The 21764-nt window shown below is 50.9% G+C and overlaps 8 protein-coding genes across 8 annotated transcripts; 4 read left to right on the forward strand and 4 right to left on the reverse strand.

Moving 5' to 3' along the window:
• Positions 1-1799: 1799 nt before the first annotated feature.
• BO79DRAFT_164514 (hydrolase, alpha/beta fold family protein) lies at positions 1800-4845 on the forward strand (the record flags this gene model as incomplete). The annotated part of the gene is made up of 2 exons (XM_025679202.1): positions 1800-3573; positions 3629-4845. 2 exons carry the CDS (start codon positions 1800-1802, stop codon positions 4555-4557), a joined length of 2703 nt encoding a protein of 900 aa, XP_025544465.1. The 3' UTR covers positions 4558-4845.
• Positions 4846-5142: 297 nt separating this feature from the next.
• Positions 5143-6449, forward strand: BO79DRAFT_186274 (glutaredoxin; the record flags this gene model as incomplete). The annotated part of the gene is made up of 3 exons (XM_025680461.1): positions 5143-5598; positions 5677-6055; positions 6148-6449. Exons 1-3 carry the CDS (start codon positions 5524-5526, stop codon positions 6447-6449), a joined length of 756 nt encoding a protein of 251 aa, XP_025544466.1. The 5' UTR covers positions 5143-5523.
• A 697-nt stretch (positions 6450-7146) lies between these two features.
• BO79DRAFT_206575 (60S ribosomal protein uL6) lies at positions 7147-9004 on the forward strand. The gene is made up of 5 exons (XM_025682001.1): positions 7147-7279; positions 7562-7609; positions 7768-8023; positions 8206-8383; positions 8459-9004. Exons 1-5 carry the CDS (start codon positions 7234-7236, stop codon positions 8507-8509), a joined length of 579 nt encoding a protein of 192 aa, XP_025544467.1. The 5' UTR covers positions 7147-7233; the 3' UTR covers positions 8510-9004.
• Positions 9005-9172: 168 nt separating this feature from the next.
• Positions 9173-11320, forward strand: BO79DRAFT_164523 (triacylglycerol lipase family protein; the record flags this gene model as incomplete). The annotated part of the gene is made up of 4 exons (XM_025679203.1): positions 9173-9253; positions 9338-9495; positions 9587-10403; positions 10478-11320. The coding sequence occupies 4 exons, from the start codon at positions 9173-9175 to the stop codon at positions 11234-11236; spliced, it is 1815 nt and encodes a 604-aa protein (XP_025544468.1). The 3' UTR covers positions 11237-11320.
• Positions 11321-12113: 793 nt separating this feature from the next.
• BO79DRAFT_186283 (putative amino acid permease) lies at positions 12114-13731 on the reverse strand (the record flags this gene model as incomplete). The annotated part of the gene is made up of 2 exons (XM_025680462.1): positions 12114-12151; positions 12210-13731. 2 exons carry the CDS (start codon positions 13729-13731, stop codon positions 12114-12116), a joined length of 1560 nt encoding a protein of 519 aa, XP_025544469.1.
• Positions 13732-14786: 1055 nt separating this feature from the next.
• Positions 14787-17095, reverse strand: BO79DRAFT_250257 (uncharacterized protein; the record flags this gene model as incomplete). Its single annotated transcript, XM_025685804.1, has 3 exons — positions 14787-14914; positions 14969-16996; positions 17083-17095. 3 exons carry the CDS (start codon positions 17093-17095, stop codon positions 14787-14789), a joined length of 2169 nt encoding a protein of 722 aa, XP_025544470.1.
• Positions 17096-17264: 169 nt separating this feature from the next.
• On the reverse strand, positions 17265-17921 carry BO79DRAFT_25777 (uncharacterized protein). The gene has a single exon (XM_025686259.1). The coding sequence runs from the start codon at positions 17803-17805 to the stop codon at positions 17434-17436; it is 372 nt and encodes a 123-aa protein (XP_025544471.1). The 5' UTR covers positions 17806-17921; the 3' UTR covers positions 17265-17433.
• Positions 17922-19497: 1576 nt separating this feature from the next.
• On the reverse strand, positions 19498-21395 carry BO79DRAFT_267863 (uncharacterized protein; the record flags this gene model as incomplete). Its single annotated transcript, XM_025687074.1, has 1 exon — positions 19498-21395. The coding sequence occupies exon 1, from the start codon at positions 21091-21093 to the stop codon at positions 19498-19500; it is 1596 nt and encodes a 531-aa protein (XP_025544472.1). The 5' UTR covers positions 21094-21395.
• Positions 21396-21764: the final 369 nt, after the last annotated feature.

The following is a 21764-nucleotide window of genomic DNA, read 5'->3' on the forward strand; positions in this document are numbered from 1 at the left end:
GGCCGGTAGAATTTGCTGCCTTGAGCTTGTCATCCATATCATGACGCAATAACATGCAGCCCAAATGCACAAGGTCCATGATCCAGCTCATGGAGGGGAGGGGGTCTAACGACCTTGCATATCGTTACCGGATGGATGATCGTCTGTGCAGTCTACAAGCCACAAATGATGGCAAGGGACTCAGGAGGACGGAAATCTCCGTTCCAAGGTCCCGGCTCCAGAACCAGCATCGACCCTCATTTCGATCTCAGCCAGCCTGTGGTCCGGTGGGGAATTGGACGCCGGGGAGCCTCTCCATCGAGTCCATCCAGCTCCTCGCCAATTCGCTTCCGTGGACAGAAACGAAGCTAGCACGAAAGCAAGCCACTACTGATTAACCCATGAGTTAATTAACACAAATACGAAGTATAAGTGAGCAAGGTGGGACATTTATCGTCATCAATCATATACTAAATACCAAAAAGATCATCATCATCATCATCATCATCATCATCATCATCATCCTCATCTCCTGCTGGCAAAAGATCCAAGGGTCATGTCTCCCAACTAACTAGTTAACAGAATTACCATGTTGAAATCTGAAACAAAAGGCTAATCTCATTCTTGAGGAGGCAGTCATGTGCCCCTGGCTAGCAGGCATATCTATCCAATGCTGGACTAGATACTTTTGTATACACACACCTTTGAAATTTGGATCTGCGAACTGTGCGGAGGATGAAATGGCGCGTTCAATTGAAATCGAGGAGTGGAGGCCCTGCAGGGACACTAATTACGGGCGGGGACTCGGTCAGACAAATGACAGGGCAGAAATCCTCCCTCGAATTTCTTTTGGAAGGGTGTCCACTAATTAATCTTTCCCTCCCTCTTCCTCTCTCTCCTTGTTCCTGGCGTGCCGTCTCGCAAAAGCATCCATCAGGTGAGGGTAATAGGCATAGAAGAGAAACTGTGTTCTGCTGATGGATGAGAAGAGAGGGTGGGAGAGGTTGCAGTAAGCATCTACGAAGTACTACTACCTACCTATCTAATGGCCAGCTTCCTTTCCTATCTGTGGCTTTGGGGATCAATTGAATTGATCTCTTTCTCTCTCTCTTTTTCTCCCTTTCTTTCTTTTTTTGTCTCCTTACAATCTTCACTTTCTTTCCTTCCTTCCTTCCTTCCATCCATCCATCGGCTTTCCTCTGCCCCTCCATTCTCTGAACTAAATACTTTTCTTTTTTTGGTACTCCGTACATTTATTTCCCTTTAACGATCGTACCTCCGTCCGTCCATTTTCCTCCACTTACTTAGCTTCTTCCCCTTTTCCTCTTATGATCTAATGCAAATAATATTTATCTTATCCGCTCCCTTCCACCAATCTTTTTCTCTTCCACTCTTCGCGCGCAATTGCGCTATACTAACTCCCAACCAAAACAACCCTTTCAGTCGCCTTCTCCCCCCCCCCCCCCCTTCTCGGATCGGCAGTTCCAACAAACTCCCCCCCTCCCTCTCCCACCCTCCTCGTTAAGGTCTTGCTTATAGACAATCACCGTTCGACAAGGGGGCTTGCTTTTGCAACTTGCAGGGGCTCCATAGGGCCGCCCTGGATCTTCCAGCCTGGATTCTAAGTGGCACATGCGCCAAGCGCCCGCAGTCTATTGATTCTTGCCGTTAAGCTACCGAGCTTGCATACGCTATCTTGCGTTCTCACTGGATCATGCAAGCGCGCACTACGCTCGACCGCATATATCGTCGGTAACTGTCTCCTGATCCTGGCCCGGGGGAACGTTTCTAGACCGTCATATTCCTTGTCAATGGCAACCATGAATCGCGCCGAGGATCCTCTGGCGTCAAAGTCTGATGATGCCCCTTTTCACCTCCCCCCTTCGCTTCCCCGGCATCACAGGTCCATTCCTTCGCGCACGCAGCTTAGTGACCCTTCAGCAACGGCGGTTGACCCGGCGTCTCCCGAAGTCATTTCCTCTCTAATTTCCTCGCTTTCAACAATCTCGGTGCCTCTCCAGTCGCATTTCGACAACATCCCGCGCATTGATACGGAGACGAATCCTTCTGCGCCAGTGTACATTCCCACAGGTCAACCTCCCAGTCTTGACCAACGGCAACCCAGCGAGCATGATCTTTCAGTGAGGAACAGGACGCGGCAGGCGTCTGAGGAGGCATTGCAGACTCCCTTTCTGCATCCAGATGATGCGGCGGCTCCTCCTATCATTCGCATGGCACGGGCGCCTCCATCCCCCAAACATAAAGCGACTTTCGATCCGCCCTTGTCTCCAGGAAGACCGACATCTAGGGGCTCATACACGTCATCTAAGGCAGCGTATGAAGATACTGCGTTTGGTACTATCACCACGGAACCGGGCCCACGAGTGTCTACAGCAAATAGTGTGGCATCTTCGGGCTCTAGGAAGAGCCTGAGAAATCAGTTTGGCCTCCTCAAGAGGCCATCTCGAGAATTTTACAGTGAGAAGGACAGGAAAACCGAACGGCTACGCAAAACGTGTAGCTACAACGACGGCCTGAGACACAATATACCGCGCAGTCGTGCTAGTATACGTTCGTTGTGTTCTATGGCTGACGTCGTGGAGGAGACACGCCCAGTGCGTGCAGCCACCGAGCCCAGCAGGGAACCGACATTCAGCAGACCCTCCAGTAAGGAACGCCATTCGTTGCAAAGCGTTCGCGATAGTGCGCCGAGTACACCCGGCGGTATTGGTAGCGGACGTGTTATTCCTGCTCGCGAGTCTTCGTTGCGCCATAGCTTTTCTTCCAGCCCAAAGCACCGCAGATCCACCCGCCATAGCCGGTACTCTTCAACCAGTAGCAGAGAGATGAAAGTGGACAGTGCGGTATCGGGCGTGGGCAACGAAGCCGAACAGGTAACGAAGCGAATACAAGAATTGAAAGACCAGCAACAAAAGATCAAAAGCGAACTAGAAATAGATGATACCCCGGAGAAGCCTTCTAAGCCTGCCCCCGCCGTCGCATCTGCCCGGGAGATGCAGAATGCCAGTGCCAGCAGCGGAACGATGGAGCATAGGCAGATCGTCCGCCAAGCAAATGGTGGCTTCGACGAGAGTGCGCCGGCCCCAGCAGTCATGACGGGCAAGAGCCGCTCTTCGCTGGCCTCGAAGTCAATCAGTAACCCGCCACCGTCTCTGGAGAGATTTGACCAGCTTGCTCGTTACCGTGGTCCTTTGGAACAATCGACCTCAGCCTTTACCCATAAGCGCTCCCCATCCGGTTCTGCTACTCCCGTTGGTGTCTCGAGTGGGGAGGAACGCCCCACAAGTGCCGATTCCATTGATCTTGCGGTCTACGACTACATATCTTCCCCGAAACTTACCCAGAAGGTGTCACATCCTACATCAGGCCGTACCATAGCGTTCTCCGAGGTTGGAGATCCTAAGGGATATGTGGTACTTTGCTGTCTTGGGATGGGCCTCACCAGATATCTGATGGCGTTCTACGATGAGCTGGCACGATCACTGCGCCTGCGGCTCATTACATTGGATCGTCCCGGTGTGGGAGAAAGCGGCCCCTACGTCGACGAGGTGGGAACTCCCCTCAGTTGGCCTGGTGAGTATCCTCCAGTTTGGTTGTTGCCTTGTCCTTACTGATGATTGTATCCTAGATGATGTCGCCATTGTGTGCAACCACCTCAAAGTTACCAAGTTTTCGATCATGGCGCACTCTGCGGGTGCTATTTATGCGTTGGCTACTGCGCTTCGGATTCCACAGCATATCCGGGGCCGCATTCATCTGTTAGCACCCTGGATTCCACCTTCGCAGCTGTCTAGCATTGGCTCGCAAAAGGCTCCCGTCCCCACGAATGCCGTCCCGTACTCCCAGCGGATTCTCCGAGCCCTACCGACGTCCATTCTCAAGGTGGCCAATTCAAGCTTCATGACTGCAACCAGTGCAAGCCTGACCTCTAGCCTCCCAAAGTCTCCGCGCCGGGCTAAACGGAAAGGGCTGCTCAAGGATAGCTCCAGTCCCACCGGCGCTGAAGCCAAGAGCACCCAACGGCTCCCATCCAAGATCTCCCAGCAAGGGGCAGATTTGAAGGCCCTTGAGGGACTGAAGGCATCTGATTTCTCTGCTGCCGAGGGATACCCGAAGGCCGACCCCACAGCAAGTCAGGTCTTACTTGCCACGTCGCAAGAACGGGAACGCCAGACCGATTACGATAACCGACTTACGCATAAGATTTGGGAGCTAGCGACTACAAATGCAAACCCGGCGGTAGATCTGCTGGTCTGCTTGGAACGTCGTCAGCCCATTGGCTTCCGATATGTGGATATCACCCGCAACGTTGTCATCCACCATGGCAGCCGGGACACCCGTGTCCCGGTGGACAATGTCCGATGGCTGGGGCAAATGATGCGACGATGTGAGGTTCGCGTGCTGGAAGGAGAGGGTCATGGGCTGATGGCCTCGGCGGCAGTGATGGGCAATGTTCTCATGGAGATTGCCAAGGAATGGGAAGATTGGATGATCGTGGTCCAGGGCAAGCGCAGAGCTACCGTTGGAACACGTTCAGGCATTGCAGTCCAAGCGTGATGAAGGTTATGCGGAGCATGCAATTTGTTGCTCGTATAAGGAGGAGGAAGAGAAAGCCGGTGAAGACCCCCGTTTACTGGATGGAGTCTAGAATGGGTCAACCCTAACCGCTGCAGGTTCTGCGGTGCTTTGCTGCGGCTGTTATTCCTCCACATGTGTGTCTATCTAGTGCGTGTCACTAGCAAGACTTGATGCCCTTGTCGTTGTTTTTTCCTCTGCTTTTTCGTGCTTTAAATCATGATACCATCCCTTTATTAGCTCCATACCCCGATCATAGCATACATAGAGATACCTGCTAATATAATGCATAATCAATGTTTATGTCAGTGCAAGAGATGGGAACGAGTAATTCAGCGAATCTGTCCTAGGCGTCAATAATCAGGCTATAGATAGTTATGCGATGTTGTAGATGTTGACAGGACTGCTAGCAGTAGTTAGTAGTAAACTAAATGAAGGGCGGGCCAACCCCGACTAGCTGTTTCTGCCCCACTCGCTCTCATGAATCGGAATCCTTGCCTTGTTTCTCCCCCCGTAAAGTAAACCTCCCCCAAAGTTTCCCCCCATCAGTCATCTACTTCCCCTCCATGCTTATCCTGGGGGTCTAATCTATTGTATTATCATTATTCTTGAAGGTTTCATTCTCATATTTATTATCTTTATCTGATACCAAATCTCGAGCTTTGCAGAGGCTTCGTGGTTGTCTGCTCGCCCAATGTCCAGCTATTCTTGGAATTGGAGCTGCGCCTATGACCTGTCGGCTCAACCAGCCTACTCTTAAACCACGCGAACGCATGCGCATAGCTGCCACTGGCTCGGAATCCTTGTGACGTATAGCAATTACTCAGTATCGGCACCGTGAGAGAGAAAAAAAGGGAGAGAGTTCTACATTTCTCGCCGAATCACCCCCTTCTCTCTTTTCCTTCCTGCCTTGTTCCTGTTTGGACGTGGTGTCACATCTTTGTCAAGATGCTTTCGCAGCGGCGCATTCGGCTTCTGGCCATCGCCGTGGTGGTCATAATCATCATGACTTTCTACTATTCGGTAATATACTCTATGACATCGTGACCATACGGAGGTTCAACGTTACAATGGCTAATGCGATGCATGAATTCCATATAGAGTGAAGCCCGGAGTGTTCAGAACCAACAATTCTACCGATCAACCGTGGCGGCGATGGAGGCTCAAAAGCAGGCAAAGGAAGCCGGAACAGCAGCCAACATACCGCCGCAGAAGGACCAGCCCAAACAGAACCCTATTAAGGAAGAGACGAAGCCTGCCATGGACAACGATAAGGAAGAACCGGCCATCCCAAAGGCCAACAACGATGCGGACGAAGTAGAAGAGATCCCGATTGCAGGCAGAACCAAGATGACAGTACCTAAGAACCGAAATGACCCGGAGAAAGAGACGTCGGAACAGCCGCAAGAACAGAAACCGGAGACAGATGATCATGCGGCCGCCGTGGCCGAGCTGAATGGGATATTGAAGCGGGCACCAAGTACGCAGACTTCTTGTTTTCTTTTCTACTACGGGAGACCTTCCTTTTGGTGTTTAGGAACATTTGCTAACCCTATGTGCTGCTGTCTCCAGTCATTGTATTTTCCAAGTCCTACTGTCCGTATAGCGCCAAGGCGAAGTCTATCCTCTTGGACAAATACTCGATTGTTCCTGCACCTTTTGTGGTGGAGCTTGATAAGCATGAGTTGGGTCGACCGCTGCAGGCGTTGCTGGGAGAAAATACCGGGCGTCGCACTGTCCCGAACGTGTTGGTCAACGGGAAAAGCATTGGAGGAGGGGATGATGTGACGGCTCTGGATCAAAAGGACGAATTGGCTTCAACATTGAGAAGCTTGGGGGGTAAGTGGGTCCAGGAGGTCCATCGTAAAGAATGAAGCCACTAGGAAGGCAGCAAAGAGATGAATGCCTAGTAGTATGGCCGGATTGACAGAAGCAATGGGGTTTCTGTTTTTGAACCAGCAGGCCAGGCACTGAAACCATGGTCTCCATTGGTATCCAAATGGGCTGGCTGGATGGTCTCCAAGCACCACGGATTTGTACAACATAATATGGAAGGTATTTCCCCTAGTGGGTGAAGGGTTTTATGTATTCTAAGTACATAGTAGGGGTGGGTAAACAGGCGATATTTTCATACGAAGTATACTAGTAATAATTGACACCACGATATTTTGTGCAAGAAAGACTTCTGATAACTGGCTTGTGTAGTATGGAGTCTAAGAGCCTTGAGAAATGAGAACATTGCCAGCTGCCCGTAATGCGTGGGGTCCCACACATTAAGTAAAGGAAGAACTCCTCATTTGGCAGGACACAGAGGACAAATGATTGATAACATGGAGTACAAAAGAGAGAGATGGGTATAATTATTCATTATATGATAATTGCCATTCATTATTATAATTGTTAGGCTAATTATTATCTTTCTGCTCGTGAAAAATACTATGAACCAAAAGACGGGTCGGGACTAGACCCAAAACGGGCAGCCCTAGGCGGACAAGAGGACTAATCCGGATTGGGCCGTAAGCGACGCACAACCCGTGATTTTCGCTCCACCACTCCTCGACTGCGGTTTGCCTTGTCGAATTTCGATCCTTTTGACGACCGACCGCTCGACGATATCGACAATTCCCTCGCGGACACACCACAGCCCACGCAGTCAAGATGCGGTACATTTACTCCGAGGAACGGCTGCCTATCCCCGAGAATGGTGAGCTTCGATTTATTCCCCCGATCTTTGTCGCTCTGTTCGCTGCGTGATCGCGGAGGAGGGTCTGGACGGAGGGACAGGCATGGCATCGAGGATTTGGGAGGGAGGTTGAGGATAGCGCTGCGCCAGTTACAAACCGGCAATCGCTAGGGGAATGAAGAGGGAAAAAAAAGAAAGAGAGATGCTACACTGAATGCCTGTCCCCGCGATCGATTCCTGCAATCTCAGTTTTGCGTGATATGATAAAAAGGACATGGGACTGATTCGAATTTCCTCATACAGTGAAGGTTCACATTCGCTCGCGCATTGTGACCGTTGAGGGACCCCGAGGTATGCAAATTCTCCAACAATCCACCACGACCGGCCCCTTTGGAACAATTTCGACCAATTTGTTCTACATGGCGTTTTGTGGCCTACGGCTCGAGCCATGTGCCGCACCCGTCTGTATTCAGCGACACTGACATGGGTCCCTTTTCCCCCTCTTACAGGCAAGCTCGTCAAGGACCTCTCCCACATTGCCGTCACCTTCGGCCGCCCCGAGAAGAATGTCATCTCCATTGAGATGCACCACGGTGTCCGCAAGGGAATGGCCTCCCTTCGTACCGTCCGCACCCTCATCAACAACCTGATCATCGGTGTCACCAAGGGCTTCAAGTACAAGATGCGCTACGTCTACGCTCACTTTCCCATCAACGTCAACATTGAGAAGAACCCCGAGACCGGCCTGCACGACGTTGAGATCAGGTATGCCGAACTCAATCTACTCGCACGCACATCGAAGACTGGGGGATGAGCCGGGATCCGACCAAAGGATTTTTCATAGTCTTTTCCCATTCGGGTTCCGGCTTCTTCCTACCAGTGCTTGGGTCAATTGTCATGTTTTTGGAGGAAAGAACATTTTGCTGATGGGTATTTGCGTTTTACAGAAACTTCTTGGGTGAGAAGTACGTCCGCCGTGTGACCGCCCAGCCTGGCGTTGAGGTCATCACCTCCCCCAACGTTAAGGATGAGCTCCAGATCTCCGGTAACTCCCTGGAGGGTGTCTCCCAGAGTGCTGCCGACATCCAGCAGATCTGCCGTGTCCGCAACAAGGATATCCGTAAGGTAAGAAGAATACCCACCAGATACCTTTTTTGGTTATCTCGTTTGATGACTGACATGATGATTTTTTTTTCACAGTTCCTTGACGGTCTGTACGTGTCGGAGCGGGGTAACATTGTCGAGGAGTAAACGGTGGTTGTCCGCCTTGGTGGGTAGTGACGGATGTCTGGAGAATCTCTTTTTTTTCGCCTACTTGCATAGGGAAGCAACGCGGAATTTAAAACCAAAATCATGGAATTCAAATGCCCCCCCTTGACGTGTTTACGGATCGGGATGACTCCTTGTACCTCCGTTGGGAATGAGAATGACAGTGTGTGCGTGGTGTGTAGACAAAAATTACCGGTCGGCTTTTACTGAGCAATCCAAATATCCTCTTTTCTGTTCCTTTATCGACATTTTAGACGGATTCCCTTGCCATGGATTTGCTGCGTAGTAGAGTGATCGGAATAGTATAGATAATGGGAGTGATTCCATGCATCTTCAATGGTTTGCGGGGAGAGAGGCCCTTCCCCCATCTTGTGTATGTCATCATCGTCTTCCTCTTCCTCTTCATTGTCTTCCATCACTTCTCTCCGCACCCCTCTCTCATTCCCATCAGTTGCTTGTCATTCCAGGATACTTATGTATATGACCATATTCTCTCCCCTCCACATGCTTGGTAGCTTTCCCTGTTTTGTCCAGACCCTGCTGACCGCGTCAAGCATGTGAATGTCGCTTCCCCTCGCCATGTGCCAACGCTGTTCTTGATTTCCCCGCCGAGTGAAAAAGCCCGGTTGTTTCTTTCCAGTCGCAATGGGGTCCTGGACGACCATCTGCCGAATATTCTTCGCTGTCCTAAATATGATACTCGACGTCGCCTTCTTCTGGAAAGAAGTACGTTGTCCCCTGCAGTCCCGCCCTGCCGTGGATGTGGATGTGGATGTGGATGAATGCTACAAGCTAGTTGGTGCCGGGCAGGTAGCTAACGCAGCTCTCCATCTTAAGCGATTACTGTCCTGGTGGAGATCCAAGTCTCCCCGGAAGCGACTGCAACATGTCCTGAGGACAGCATCTACCTTTGAGGAATGGGAAGAGGCTGCTTTCGAGCTTGATGAGCTCCTCAGCATGGATCTCTGGTGAGCAGACTCTCCCTTCCTGCCGAATATACTACTCCGGCGTCCAAAGCATCATCTCCAATCTCTGTTCTTTCCTGACTCTCCTGCCTAGGCGTCAGAATCCCACAAGCCGGCATTATGACTACCGACTGATACTGGGTCGACTGGAAGCTCTTATGAGCGCTCGCGAGGATGAGGATATCCTGACCCTTGCGAACCTGCTTCGCTCCGGGTTACTCCGTAATCTGGGCAACATCACCTCCCCCAAGATGTTTCTGCATGCCTACGCCGGGACCAAGCTTCTCATAGATGACTATATCACACAAGTCGCGCTCTCGATTCAACAGGTCACCGCTCTACAGACGGCTCCAATCCACGACAGCGGATTCTCGTCGCAGGCAAAGCTTGAGCTTTTGCACGATACTCGGCAGGCATTCGGGAGAACGACCCTGCTATTACAGGGCGGTTCCATGTTCGGACTCTGTCACCTCGGTGTGGTGAAGGCTCTCCATTTGCGTGGCCTCTTGCCAAGGATCATCACCGGGACAGGAATGGGGGCGCTCATTGCGGCATTGGTGGGTATCCATAGCGAAGATGAGCTGCTCACCTTCCTTGACAGCGGTGCCATCGATCTAAGCGCCTTCGATCGTAGGCGGCGGATGAAGCGGCCAGAAGAAGAGAGTTGGTGGCTGCCTACTAACCTCGGAGACAGTTGGCTGGGGACAATCTTGCGGCGAGTCAATCGATTCATCCAGAAAGGCTACTTCCTTGATGCGGAGGTGCTGGAAGAATGCGTGCGCGCCAATCTCGGTGATCTCACTTTCGAAGAAGCATATGCCCGGTCCAAGCGTATACTCAATATCACGGTTGCCACATCAAATAAAAACGCTACTCCAAACCTGCTAAACTATTTGACTGCACCGAATGTGGTACGTGACTCTGCACATACGCTCTCTCTGCCCCTATCAAAACTGGACGCTCTATGGACTAACTCCTCTCACAGTTGATCTGGTCCGCCGCTGTGGCCTCCAACGCATCCAACAACTCACTCTACCAGCCAGTCACAATATACTGCAAAGACGAAACAGGCTCGATCGTGCCTTGGCCGCATTCTCGGGATGCAACCTTCTATCAATCCTGGCGTCAAGGTCAATACAAAGAGGAAGAATCACCGCTAGCCCGGATTGCCGAGCTATTCAACGTCAACCATTTCATCGTGTCGCAGGCCCGGCCATACTTAATCCCCTTCCTACGCTCAGACTCCAATCTACTGGACCGTCGCCCAACCGACCAATGGAGCATCACCCGGGCTCTAATGCGTCTCTTCACTGCCGAGCTCCACCACCGCCTCGGACAACTAGACTACATGGGCCTCCTTCCAGCCACTCTTGCACGGCTCGTCATCGAGGAGACCATCCCTGGCCCCCATATCACCCTCGTCCCCGACGTCTCCCTCCTGGACCTCCCCAAGCTCTTCCAGAACCCAAGCAAAGACCGTCTAGCTTACTGGTCTCTCAAAGGAGAGCGAGGCGTCTGGCCCGCCGTCAGCGCATTAAAAGTCCGTTGCGTCATCGAAATCGAGATCGACAAGGGCTACCAGGTCGTGCGTCGACGACAACCATCCGAAAACGCCCCATCAACGCCGCGTCGCATGCCCAATGAGGGACTCCCGCGTCGCCGCAGAGGCTATAGCATCGATTATGGTAGAGATATGCTGAACTTCTCTGGAAGCTTGGATTGCCAGGACGATTCAAACTATTAAGGGTTGTTGCATACCAATCCCTGATGCTTGTGCGGCAACTTACGCACATTTTGCTCTGGTCATCACCTACTACTTACTTCTATTATGGACTATATATATATATATAATGCGATGTATCGTAAGATACAGTAAAGACATACATACCGTTGTTACTAGTAAGTAAGCTGTAAACGGTACCTGTAAGAGTGAAAGTGTTCAAAACCTGACTGCATGACCTTTTCTTTACCGTAGTGCAGGATAGAAAAATCAATATCGTTTTGGATGTACTTCCTCATTTTGAAACTTATTTATAGACAATCTAGTACTTTTTCATAATAGCCGAGATTGAAACACCCGTCATGCAGTGGCGTTCAACTACTACTATCCTGTGAGCCTCACTTCAACGGGGTGGGTGTCCATATCGGATGCGGATATATATATGTGGAAGTGTATCCAGTGGATCATGATGATCTACTTCGCCGAGGCTGGAACTAATGTTACCTTGAGTAGTTACGAGCATTACTAAGACATTAGCTTCGCAAACTGATGATACTGTCCACATCCCCCGAATTAGTACCTATGCGCCGTCTATAACGGCCCTTTGTTATGTTGCGGTTTCCCACATGATAGATAGATCTTCCAGTTCGATTCTGCCTAGTCAAACTACCGAATTTACACTGAATATCATAACTGTAGAATTCGATTTGGAACAGTTCGCCTCACGTACGAATTCGCATATCGACATATGAAACAAGCATAAGGTTTGCGGAGCAATCAGGTATACTTGAAGTATCAGGTGTACGTTGGTAAGGAGGAAGACAGAGTAAATACAGTGACTACCGTTAGACATACCGAGATCGTAAACATGTTATTGACTAGACAAATAGGCTGTAAAAAGTCATATCATCTCAACTGCTGCCAGTGGTCCCTTGAAAGCTATGATATGGTTAGTTCCTTTGTAATATACTTTGTGATATGGGTGGAGAAGACATACATTTCCGCGCATGCACGGCGTACCAGAATGCCGAGATGGCCATGAATCCTACGACGACAACAGAGCCGTAATTCATGGAAACACTAGTGACAGGCAGCGAGGTTGGCATACTGAAAAGAACCAGCTCGAAGGCAATCCAGCATAAGGCGATTACGTTGACGATTGGTCCAAAGATGGGACCACAGGTCCAAGGAGCTTGGGACACCTCGCGACGGCCGTTCAGGAGGCTCAGTGCAATGGGGATAGCGTACGAGACTGCGAGAGCGATGACACCCGCAGAGACAAAGGCAGTGAAGGCCTCGCTGCTACCGAGGTTAATGAGCCCTAGAAGCATCTGAATGACGGTGCCGAAGGTCAAGGACCAGACAGGTACGCCAAGGCCCGGGTGTACGCGCGCCCATAATCGCGAGAGAGGGATAGCGTCATCTCGAGCGATCGCCCAACTGGCTCGCGAAGCGCAGACGGTAATGCTGAGGCTAGCGCAGAAATTGACGATCAGAACAAGCACAGTGAGAGCAAGGCCGCCGCCGGGACTGTCCATGACTACATGGAAAATATATGGCACGACTTGACCAACAGGGGCATTGATGACATCTTCCAAAGGGGGAATGGTGAAGCAGATAGGGAGGATGAAGAATAGACCTGTTATGCACCCTACGGGGACACAGAGACTGAGGGCCCATGGTACCTCCACGGCTGGCTTGTTGCATTCTTCTGCCATGGATGCAACCATGCCGATGGCACAGAACGTGTATGCGGGCGCGAGAAGTCCAATGAAGAAGGAGAAGCCCGACCATCCCGACAAGCTGGAGTCGTAGTGACTTAATGCATAGGCAGCACTATGCCTGCCGGCACCCGCCTTCACAGAGAGCGCAATAAGGATGACAAGAATTGTAAGCACCGTCCAGAGTGCGCAGATCATGTCCACCTGAGGTAGATACCGGTTACCGAATGTACAGATGACGAATGCTCCCAATAAGACAGCGTATAAGATCAGCAAAAGTTGCCAGCTAGTGATCGTCCATCCTGGACGGAACATTGAGATCGAGGCCGCGGCTATGGATGCAAACCCGAAGTTGACCGATAGAGTGATGGTCCAATTGCCAACCAGCCAAACCCAACAGGTAACGAAGGATACAGCTGCTTCAGAGCTCCCTGCAACCCGGTACGACCAGTAATACGGCCCAGCTGAGGTGGGATATCGAGACGCGAGTTCAGCAAGTGAGAGTGCGATACACTCGCATAAGAGGCAAACGACGATCCAGCCGACGAAGATGGACAATGGACCGCCGCCATAGATGGCGTCGAGGAGAGGCCCTCCTTCTCCAAAGGGGATCGCGGCAATGGCTAATGTCTGGAAAAGAAGAGTGAAGACCGAGCGGTTACGACGCAATTGCGGCTTGTACCTCGAGCCTTCGAGCCTGTCCTGCTCGTGTTTGTCTCCTAGTTCTGATATTTGTGCGACTTTTTCCTGGGCAGGGCTGCTAGGCCCCGCCAGCTCGTCATCTTTGGTCGCATCCATCGCAAGAATTAATCCAGGCGGTTAGATCAATGACAGAGCTAAACTGAGTGGCAAGCGTTTGTGGGATATACATGAAAGATTGTGCCCGCTGCCCCTGGGCTATCTAGCAGCCCGGAATCGGTCACACGCCCTTGCAGGCCTGAATAGGAGGTGACATTGTCTTAGGTAACACAACAGGCCATAAACGCACATCTTGTTGAGATTGGTAAGTTATCGGTGGGAGGCGGTAATCGTGTTTCGGCACTCTGGCTGAGCGCCCTTGCATAGCGACCGAGACATGCGTCAGCTTGGTGCGCTGCCTCGGAGCAAGCATATCAAAAGACCATTGAACACCAGTCAGAATAGGTCAACCGATGCAGAACCAGGCCTTCATTGCGTATGGATGCAACAAATAGAAGGCAGCAGACATAGATCCTGGCAGGTTAGTGGAAATGGCCCAGATGTGTGGATTTGGACAGATCTGACAAGTCGCACAAATGAAGACAAAGTCCGCAATCACTCTCAGTGGCGCCACCAATTCCAAATATTCTCTATCATGAGGAACACGTGTAGCCGTTCAACTGTAATCCTGAAGATACAGAATCATTGAATTACCCGCTTTTGTTCAACACACTCCCGGACCTGATACCCCAGGAAGGAAGAATGCGATTCCAAACATGTCGATTTCCCAGCCTGAATATGACGGTGCTATTCGCAGCTTGAGTGCTTGGCCATATCCTGTAGCATTGTACATGAGATCGGTGAGAACACTAAGCAGTATGCTAAGGCGAAAAGCCAACGATAAAGCCTGACAAGTACCAATAGTAGACGTTGCTTGACGGCTTGAAGAGACAGAAAAAAAGTGGAAGCATTCAGATGAAAGAATGGGATAACTGCATTACGTATTCAAACAATAGAAAATATATGACACGCAAATGGATATATCCTACATGAACACAACATGGTACTGCAATCGAAGCACAACTACTAACGCGGACTGAACCTCACCTAAAGTTCATGCACCAAACGGGCGGCATAGGTATAGACAGCTGTCTCAATCAGTGGTCTGTCCACCATTAGACTGCACTTTGGGGACGGCGCCCTGACTGGCGAGATGGAGGACGAAGGGATCGAGGGCGCAGGGAACGAGCGCGAGAAGTGGGTCGAGAGTCAGCTTCGGATGGCACATAAGCCAACGTGGGAACTGCGTCGCGAGTCAGTGAACGAACGCCAGAAAAACGGCATACATGGAACTTACTGCTGAATGCATAGCCTTCAGTTGCTGCGTCCCGATCTTGGGGGTTGATTTCCACCCGGATGGCCACGTCCAGACCTCCCCACATGTCGCTGCTGCTACTGAACCCATCGGCGGCAGGGTGAGTCGAGCCGGCATTTTTCTCGCCCTTGTGGAGGGGAGAGTGTCCGTCCATGGCAATGGGGAACGAGGTAATGTCGTCCTGAGCCGTTGCGGCATTGCCATTAGACTCGGGCGTCTCAATCTCGGTGATACAGGCATAGTTTCGCGATGGCATCGTTACTTTATTCCAGGTGGCGCTCTTCTCTTGCCCACCGGGCTGGCGGTCAAAGAAGTCCATTAGCGTTTCATCAGTGTGCGAATCCATGTGATGGAGTTTGTTTCGCCGCGCGAGGAGATTTGCGACGGCCTTGGGCGGAGGCTTATTGGTGATCGCACTGCTAATGACATTGACCATGTACCGCGGGTCGTGTTCACTGTGGATGCGAAGACTGGGGTTCGAATAGAACCTTCCGATGGCCGCCAAATGCACATCACCACCCAGAATTGTCACCCGTACTGAATGGGCCTTGGCAAAGTCCTGTAGACGCTGGATGAAGATGCGTCGTTCTTTCTTGTGTTGCCGGGCCGTGTAATGATCGTCTAGGTCGTCCAACAGATCCACCTGGCCATCGAACTGATTGAACAGACCTCCTGCGAAACCAAACCGCTTGTTCAGCAGACGAATCGGGGCAATGATGGGCGAACTCAGAATGTTCTCCAGCCATGCAAGACGGGGATAAGCAATCGGGACACCCAGAAGCACGACCAGATGCTTGATGTCTCCATTTGCTGCTGCCACTTCGCTCTGAAGCCGAGAGAAAATAAGATCGTACGTGTCTGGGTAGTTCACCTGGTGACGAGTGCGCTCGGTGCGCGCATCAACGCCAATGAAGGCAATCCGCTTTCCGAGGCGCATGTACAGGTTCCTGCTCCTTTCCTCCACGTAAGGTCCTGGACGTTTACCGATAATCCAGCTGTCATCTTCCTGCTGTTCGTCCAGAACAAAAGTGTTCTCAAGCTGTCGTGGATCCGCGCCGGCGGTGCCATTGACGGCGTGCATAGTCTGCGGGGCATCGGTAGTGTAGGTCGACTTTGGCGGAGCGATGTGATGCTGGAAGAGGCAGTAATACTTAAAGGCAACGCCGCCAATGCCTCGAAAGACGGAGCAGCGCATGAAATGGTCGGTGTACGAGCCGAAGCCGTCGATGATATCATGGTCATCCCAGATATTGATTTGTGGGATCCGCCCGTTTGCACCCTTGAATGGCTGGGTAGAATACCACCGGACATAGTTTGCATAATAGTACTCGTCACACCTGGCGCGCAGGTTGTTGTCGAAGTTGTGGGCGCGTCTTGTGTGAGGATTGGAGATGGAAGTCCATTCCTTAAGTGGTCCGTCCACACGGATTCCATCGTTGTAGAGCTGATCGCCACCACCGATCATGACATGGAAGGGTTTCTGCGCGTGCACGCGCAAGACATCATTCCAAAGGTTAGGCCCAACCCATGCGTTCATGTCCGTACCAACGGAGAAGCCATTGCACGAGTGGAACATCATACGCATTGACTGGTTTACAGAAGGAACCGCGAAGTCCCATGATGAAGGTGCTTCATCGCCCTCCGCATAAGTAAATCCCGGGATCGTGTACTCCCAGCGCGCTTCATAAGATTCCAGAGCGAAGGAGAGGGAGAAACGCCAGAACGCCTTCTGGGGATCCTCATACAGACGGACACCATCCACGGTCACAGCAGAGTCGCCCGCACGAGCACCATTGCCGGCGTGACTGGCCCCAATGGGGCCAGCCTGGCGTAAAAGCAGCCGTGGCTGGCTCTGACCCGGTTTAGTAACGATCAAGACACTCCCACGCCAAATTGAGGAAGAGGGATTGACATCCATGTTCTTGAAATTGATCAAAGGGCCGCATATTACGTCCACCTGGGCATTGAGGTCGGACGCATGGCCATTCATGGCCGCGACAGGGGCATGGGCTGATGATGTCAGTTACAAGATCCCGAGTATCGTAGGCAATGAAGCCTGGATGGAAGCGTCAAGGGATTGAAAGACAGTAGCTTACCGGGAAGAGCCATGCCGAAGAGATTTGGGAGTAATGGTAGTAGTCGTAGGAGTAGTAATTGAGGTTGAAGTTGGAGTAGATGTAGAATACCAAAAATACCGGAATTATCGGAGATGGAGCAGAACAGGGAATGGCAGGCGATATGGAAGTAGTAGTGATTATTTGCAAAAAGAGGAAAGAGAAAAAAGACAGGTATAGGGTATCAAGAAAACAGCCAAGAGGACAAGAATGAATAAGAAAGGAAGGAAGGGCAGGGCGCGGGTTGAGTGAGATGTTTGGAATGGGAAGGAAGGAGTGATCCTGAAAGTCAAGTTTAGGAAGGAACGACGGGATACAGCCAATGCTTGTTTTTTAAAGGCCGAGGAACTGCCAGCTGACTTTCAGCCCACCGTGACAGGAAAGCAGAATTAAGGTGCAGCTAGGCGAGGGGGCCAAGAGTAAAAAAGAAAGAGAGAGAGAGAGAGAGAGAGAGAGAGAGAGAAAGAATGGTTGAGATCTCGTATGGCAGGCCCCAACAATATGGAAGCGAGTCAAGCGACGGTCGCACGATGAACGGGATCGAACCGTGTACAGGTCGGGAGTAGAAGGGAGTAGGGCTGCAGGGCTGAGAAGGGGAGGGGAGACTGAGAGAACGACGGAAAGAGAGCGAGAGCGAGAGTGGAAGGTGGGTGGGATGAATGGAAGAGAAGGACGGGCACAAGGCTGGCTTGGGTTTGCCTGCATGTACCTCGAGAGCGCAGGGTGAAGTTACACGGGGGCGGACTATTTAGTGACGGGTACCTATCTACTAGTAGTACTTAGTACTAGGCAGTGGCACTTGTGCCCTCAAGGGACTCTCGCCAAAAATTGAAATGCACAGTAGATCGTACTCCTCCAATCACCGTGGACTCTTCATAAGGAAGATTTCTAATGCGGACTCCTGGCAGGCTGCGCGGACCCCCAATTCTCCGACAGATTAGCGATCTTGGCAGCAGTTTCTCAGGGGTTCAGCTTGGCTCTCCGACCAAGACTCGGTAGGGATGAACAGTAAGTAGGAGGAGTAAGTTATCTATAGGCCATAGGGTCCATTAGGGAGGAGAAGGAGGAGTACTATGGATACCTTACGAAGCTGGGTCAGGTACTACCATGGATGTCGGCTAAATGGTACACGGTAAGTACACCGTTCTCCCTGAAATTATAATCCTCCAAATCGCGTCGAGGATTACCGCTGATCGTTTGTTTCCTTGGCTCATCTTATGAACTGTCACTTGATTGGACAGGAGCGGAGAGCTGGTGATGACTGCCCAGAGATAGCGGGGCGCTTAACCTTCCCATCTGGGCCAATAAACACCTGCCGGCATACCCGGTGGGGCGATCCATGACCGGCTGTCCCACTGCAGAGCCACTCTCAAGCCACACTGGCTTTGCGGCTAACCCCGATTGGTGGGCGGCGGTGCAGCATCGCTGTGGCTGCCTAACTGGAATACTAGCTGGGATAGCTCGAGTGGGTGGCCTTGGCGGTGGATCGTAATGATTCAGTTCAGTTCCAACGTGTTTGTTCGTTACAGGACAAGTCTGTCTGTCTCTACGGAGTAGTTTTAGACAATTATTCAGCTGTGACCACTTTGTGGCTAGGTGTCATGTGATATCCGATTGATGATATGTATGTAAGTTATGGCATGTATGTATGGCATCGTCAGTACCGTGCTTTCCCGATGCAGGTCATCAAGATACATGCATCCACGTGATGCTGTGCTCCGTCTGTTCCACCAGAACTGCGAGGTTGTGAAATTCCTCGTAGATATAATACCAATGAAACGGAAGCTGCCGCGCATCATGCTTCGTGATGCTCATAACATTACTTCTACCTTGATTAGTATCACTTTCATCGGACCTCGCTAGCTGCAAGGCCCTGTTGCGCGACGTTGGAACCGTCTTTGCCTTGGAAGTCCCTACGATCTCGCAGCCTCGCAACCTATGGCTTCAACTGAAGATTATGATACTGATTCTAAGAGACACTTGCTACCAGTCAATTATGATGAAAGGAGTCATGTCAGATGTAATGTTCGCATGTCATGGAACTTTTAAAAGAAAGGTAAAGACATCTTCATCCTGCGAGAGAACGATGTGAAACAATTATCCATCAATTGACCTCAAAGGATACAAAGAAGTGGTAATAGACACCACCAACAGAACGCTAGAATGGTCCGCCAGGTGGTCATGTTCAAAGTGACTCCAAACATCCGCATTTAGACATGGTCCGGACTCAAAACATCCAGAGTACTTCACTTCCAACGCACTCCATAGAGCGCCCTGCATTTAATTCCACCATATTAATCAAAGTCTGGAATGGGAATACTGTCCTCTACCAGCATGTGAACTCTTTCTCTTCCCCAGGCCATGATCCTCAGCTGCATCCCCTTTCTCCACAGAGTCTTACCCCGTAGTCGTCAGTCTCATCTCCGAGAGAATCGTCTCCAACTGTTCTCGGATACTGACATTGTCAAGTTCTGGATGTGCCTGCGAAAGATCAGACATCCGCCTCAAGAGCACTGGAACAGGTGATTTGCGGGACTCAGAGGCATCGGAGAAGCTATCTTCTTCACTTGATGAAGTGCTATGCCCTGATGCTGTAGCAATCCAGTCCCTGTGCGATCGAGCCCGATCAAGGTGACGGGACTTAGCCTGCGAAGCCTTAGGAGCAGGAGAGGACAGTATGCTCGACGCCAATGCCTGTTTTGATCTCTCAACTATTTCTCTGAAAGTTGATTCTGGCGACTTGGGGACGCTGGCATCAATTGGCAAGGTAAACACGTCCTGCAAGCCTTGCTCGTGGCATTCTCTCCGCCCATCTTGGTACTGCTGGCGAAGCTTGCTGGCAGTATCCAGACTGGGCGCACATCCCCTAACATTCTCAAGCTCATGTGCTTCAGGGACGTGAAGGGTCATCAAGTCATCGATGTAGCGGCTCCTCGCTTTCTCGCATCTTTCTTGCTCTTCCGTATAGCCCTTTTGGACACGCTTCCAGAATCTAGCCGAGGCGCAGGCCAAGATTCTGCGACACTCATCCTCATACCTCTGAAAATCTGCAATGAGAGACTCGGCTCCAGGTACACATGGCAGGATCAGCGGCTCTGCCATATCTACGACCCATAGACAGAAGTTGATGACAATCACCAGCTCCATGCCGGGATCCTCACTGGCTCCCGCGCCCTCCCAGTTATCCACAACATACCTGCCCTTGCTAAGAATACCCACGCCCGGATCTAGCTTACATTCGTCAATGCACTGCCGGAGGGTATCACGCAAGGCCTTGATTTGCACTTCGTACCGGTTAAAGCCCTCATTCCAGACGCACCAGACGTCGTCGATGTATTCCGGTAACCAAGCAAACTGACGGACAAAGAGATTACCGCTGTCGAAATCGAAACCCAAGATATAGGCCTTGTCAGCGGGAGCAGCAGGATTACCACGAACAGGCAAGCAATTGATCAGCATAATAGGGTCGTTATCTTCACCGATACCGTTTGGATGATAAGTCTGTAGATCAGATAGCTGACTGTAAAGACAGGGACGGCACTCATCGCCATCAAATAAGAACATGCTGTTGCGTCTCGTATTATCGTCCATGCCCCTTTCGTTGTGAGCGAGGTACAAGTGATAATCGATCTTGTTCAACCCAAACCATGTCAGAATATAAGCTGGGGATTCGCTTGTCGGATATTCGTCGGCATCAGAGAGTTCATCAACATCCGCGCTCTCTTCGGCAGGTAAAGTAATGGAGTCTCGTGCCCACGTTGTCTCGAAACACTCAACATCGTGCATAGGAGGTTCAATCAAGACTGTCTGAGCCACATCCGAAACGTGATCCAAGTCCTCATCTGTGGTGTGGGAACCTTCAAGTTCAGTAAGGGAAAAAGTGGCATTTTTAAGCTCCTGTGGGTCCAAGATTGCGCCTTTGCAACTCTTCACCAGTTTTGGTATCAAAGAGAGGGGCTCAACCTCGGAGCTTATGAGAACCTGGGCTGGCATGGTGACAAAAATAAGCAGGATCTGAAAGCACTCGAGGACTGTTCATACAACAACCGCGAAGCAGCAGCAATGTGTCGACTACGTCCCGGGTTCCAAGGGATGAGCGTGCTCTGAAGCAACAGACCGTGATATATCAATCTGGAGGAAAAGAAGGTTGAGGATATGTGGATTGACAGAAAGAACGAGTAAATCGAGGCGACAACGAAGATGATGTAGAATGGCCTGGTTTGTGGAGATTTCAAGTTCCTCGAGGAAGAAATGATATTGAGCAGATAGAGGTTCTCTGTGACAACAGAAATTGGGGTTGTGAGCGAGGTGCCATTCACTGACAGGTTGGGCTAGGCGAGTGTCTGGAGAGAGATGGGTCTTTGCCAGATCACCTCAAGATGGAAAAAGAACAAGACCCTACATACTGACGCGTTCTACAATTCGCATATACAAGTATGAATATAGCAACTGCATGAAGTGGAGACAGATGTGGGACGTGCGCGTCGAACAGAGGAAGAGTGCCATGCGTACGTGCGTGGGAAAGGTACTATGGTGTTTATTTATAGACAGACGAACTTGCTACTAGTGAGAAGGGGACAACCCCAGAGTATGTCCATTCTACTCGTTCATATGCAGTCTATGTGTGGCTCTACCCATCTTTCCATTTATGATCCGCCGGGAAG

Source organism: Aspergillus costaricaensis (genome assembly GCF_003184835.1).
Source record: "Aspergillus costaricaensis CBS 115574 unplaced genomic scaffold BO79scaffold_2, whole genome shotgun sequence".
NCBI lineage: Eukaryota > Fungi > Ascomycota > Eurotiomycetes > Eurotiales > Aspergillaceae > Aspergillus > Aspergillus costaricensis.

Excerpts from the sequence above, each read along its gene's own strand:
- BO79DRAFT_25777 (XM_025686259.1), bottom strand. The coding sequence starts at position 17,805 with ATGCAGGCAAACCCAAGCCAGCCTTGTGCCCGTCCTTCTCTTCCATTC.
- BO79DRAFT_206575 (XM_025682001.1), top strand. The coding sequence starts at position 7,234 with ATGCGGTACATTTACTCCGAGGAACGGCTGCCTATCCCCGAGAATG. Across the intron at positions 7,610-7,767 it reads GACCGTTGAGGGACCCCGAG|GCAAGCTCGTCAAGGACCTC; the intron begins GTATGCAAATTC and ends CCCCTCTTACAG. Across the intron at positions 8,024-8,205 it reads CTGCACGACGTTGAGATCAG|AAACTTCTTGGGTGAGAAGT; the intron begins GTATGCCGAACT and ends TGCGTTTTACAG.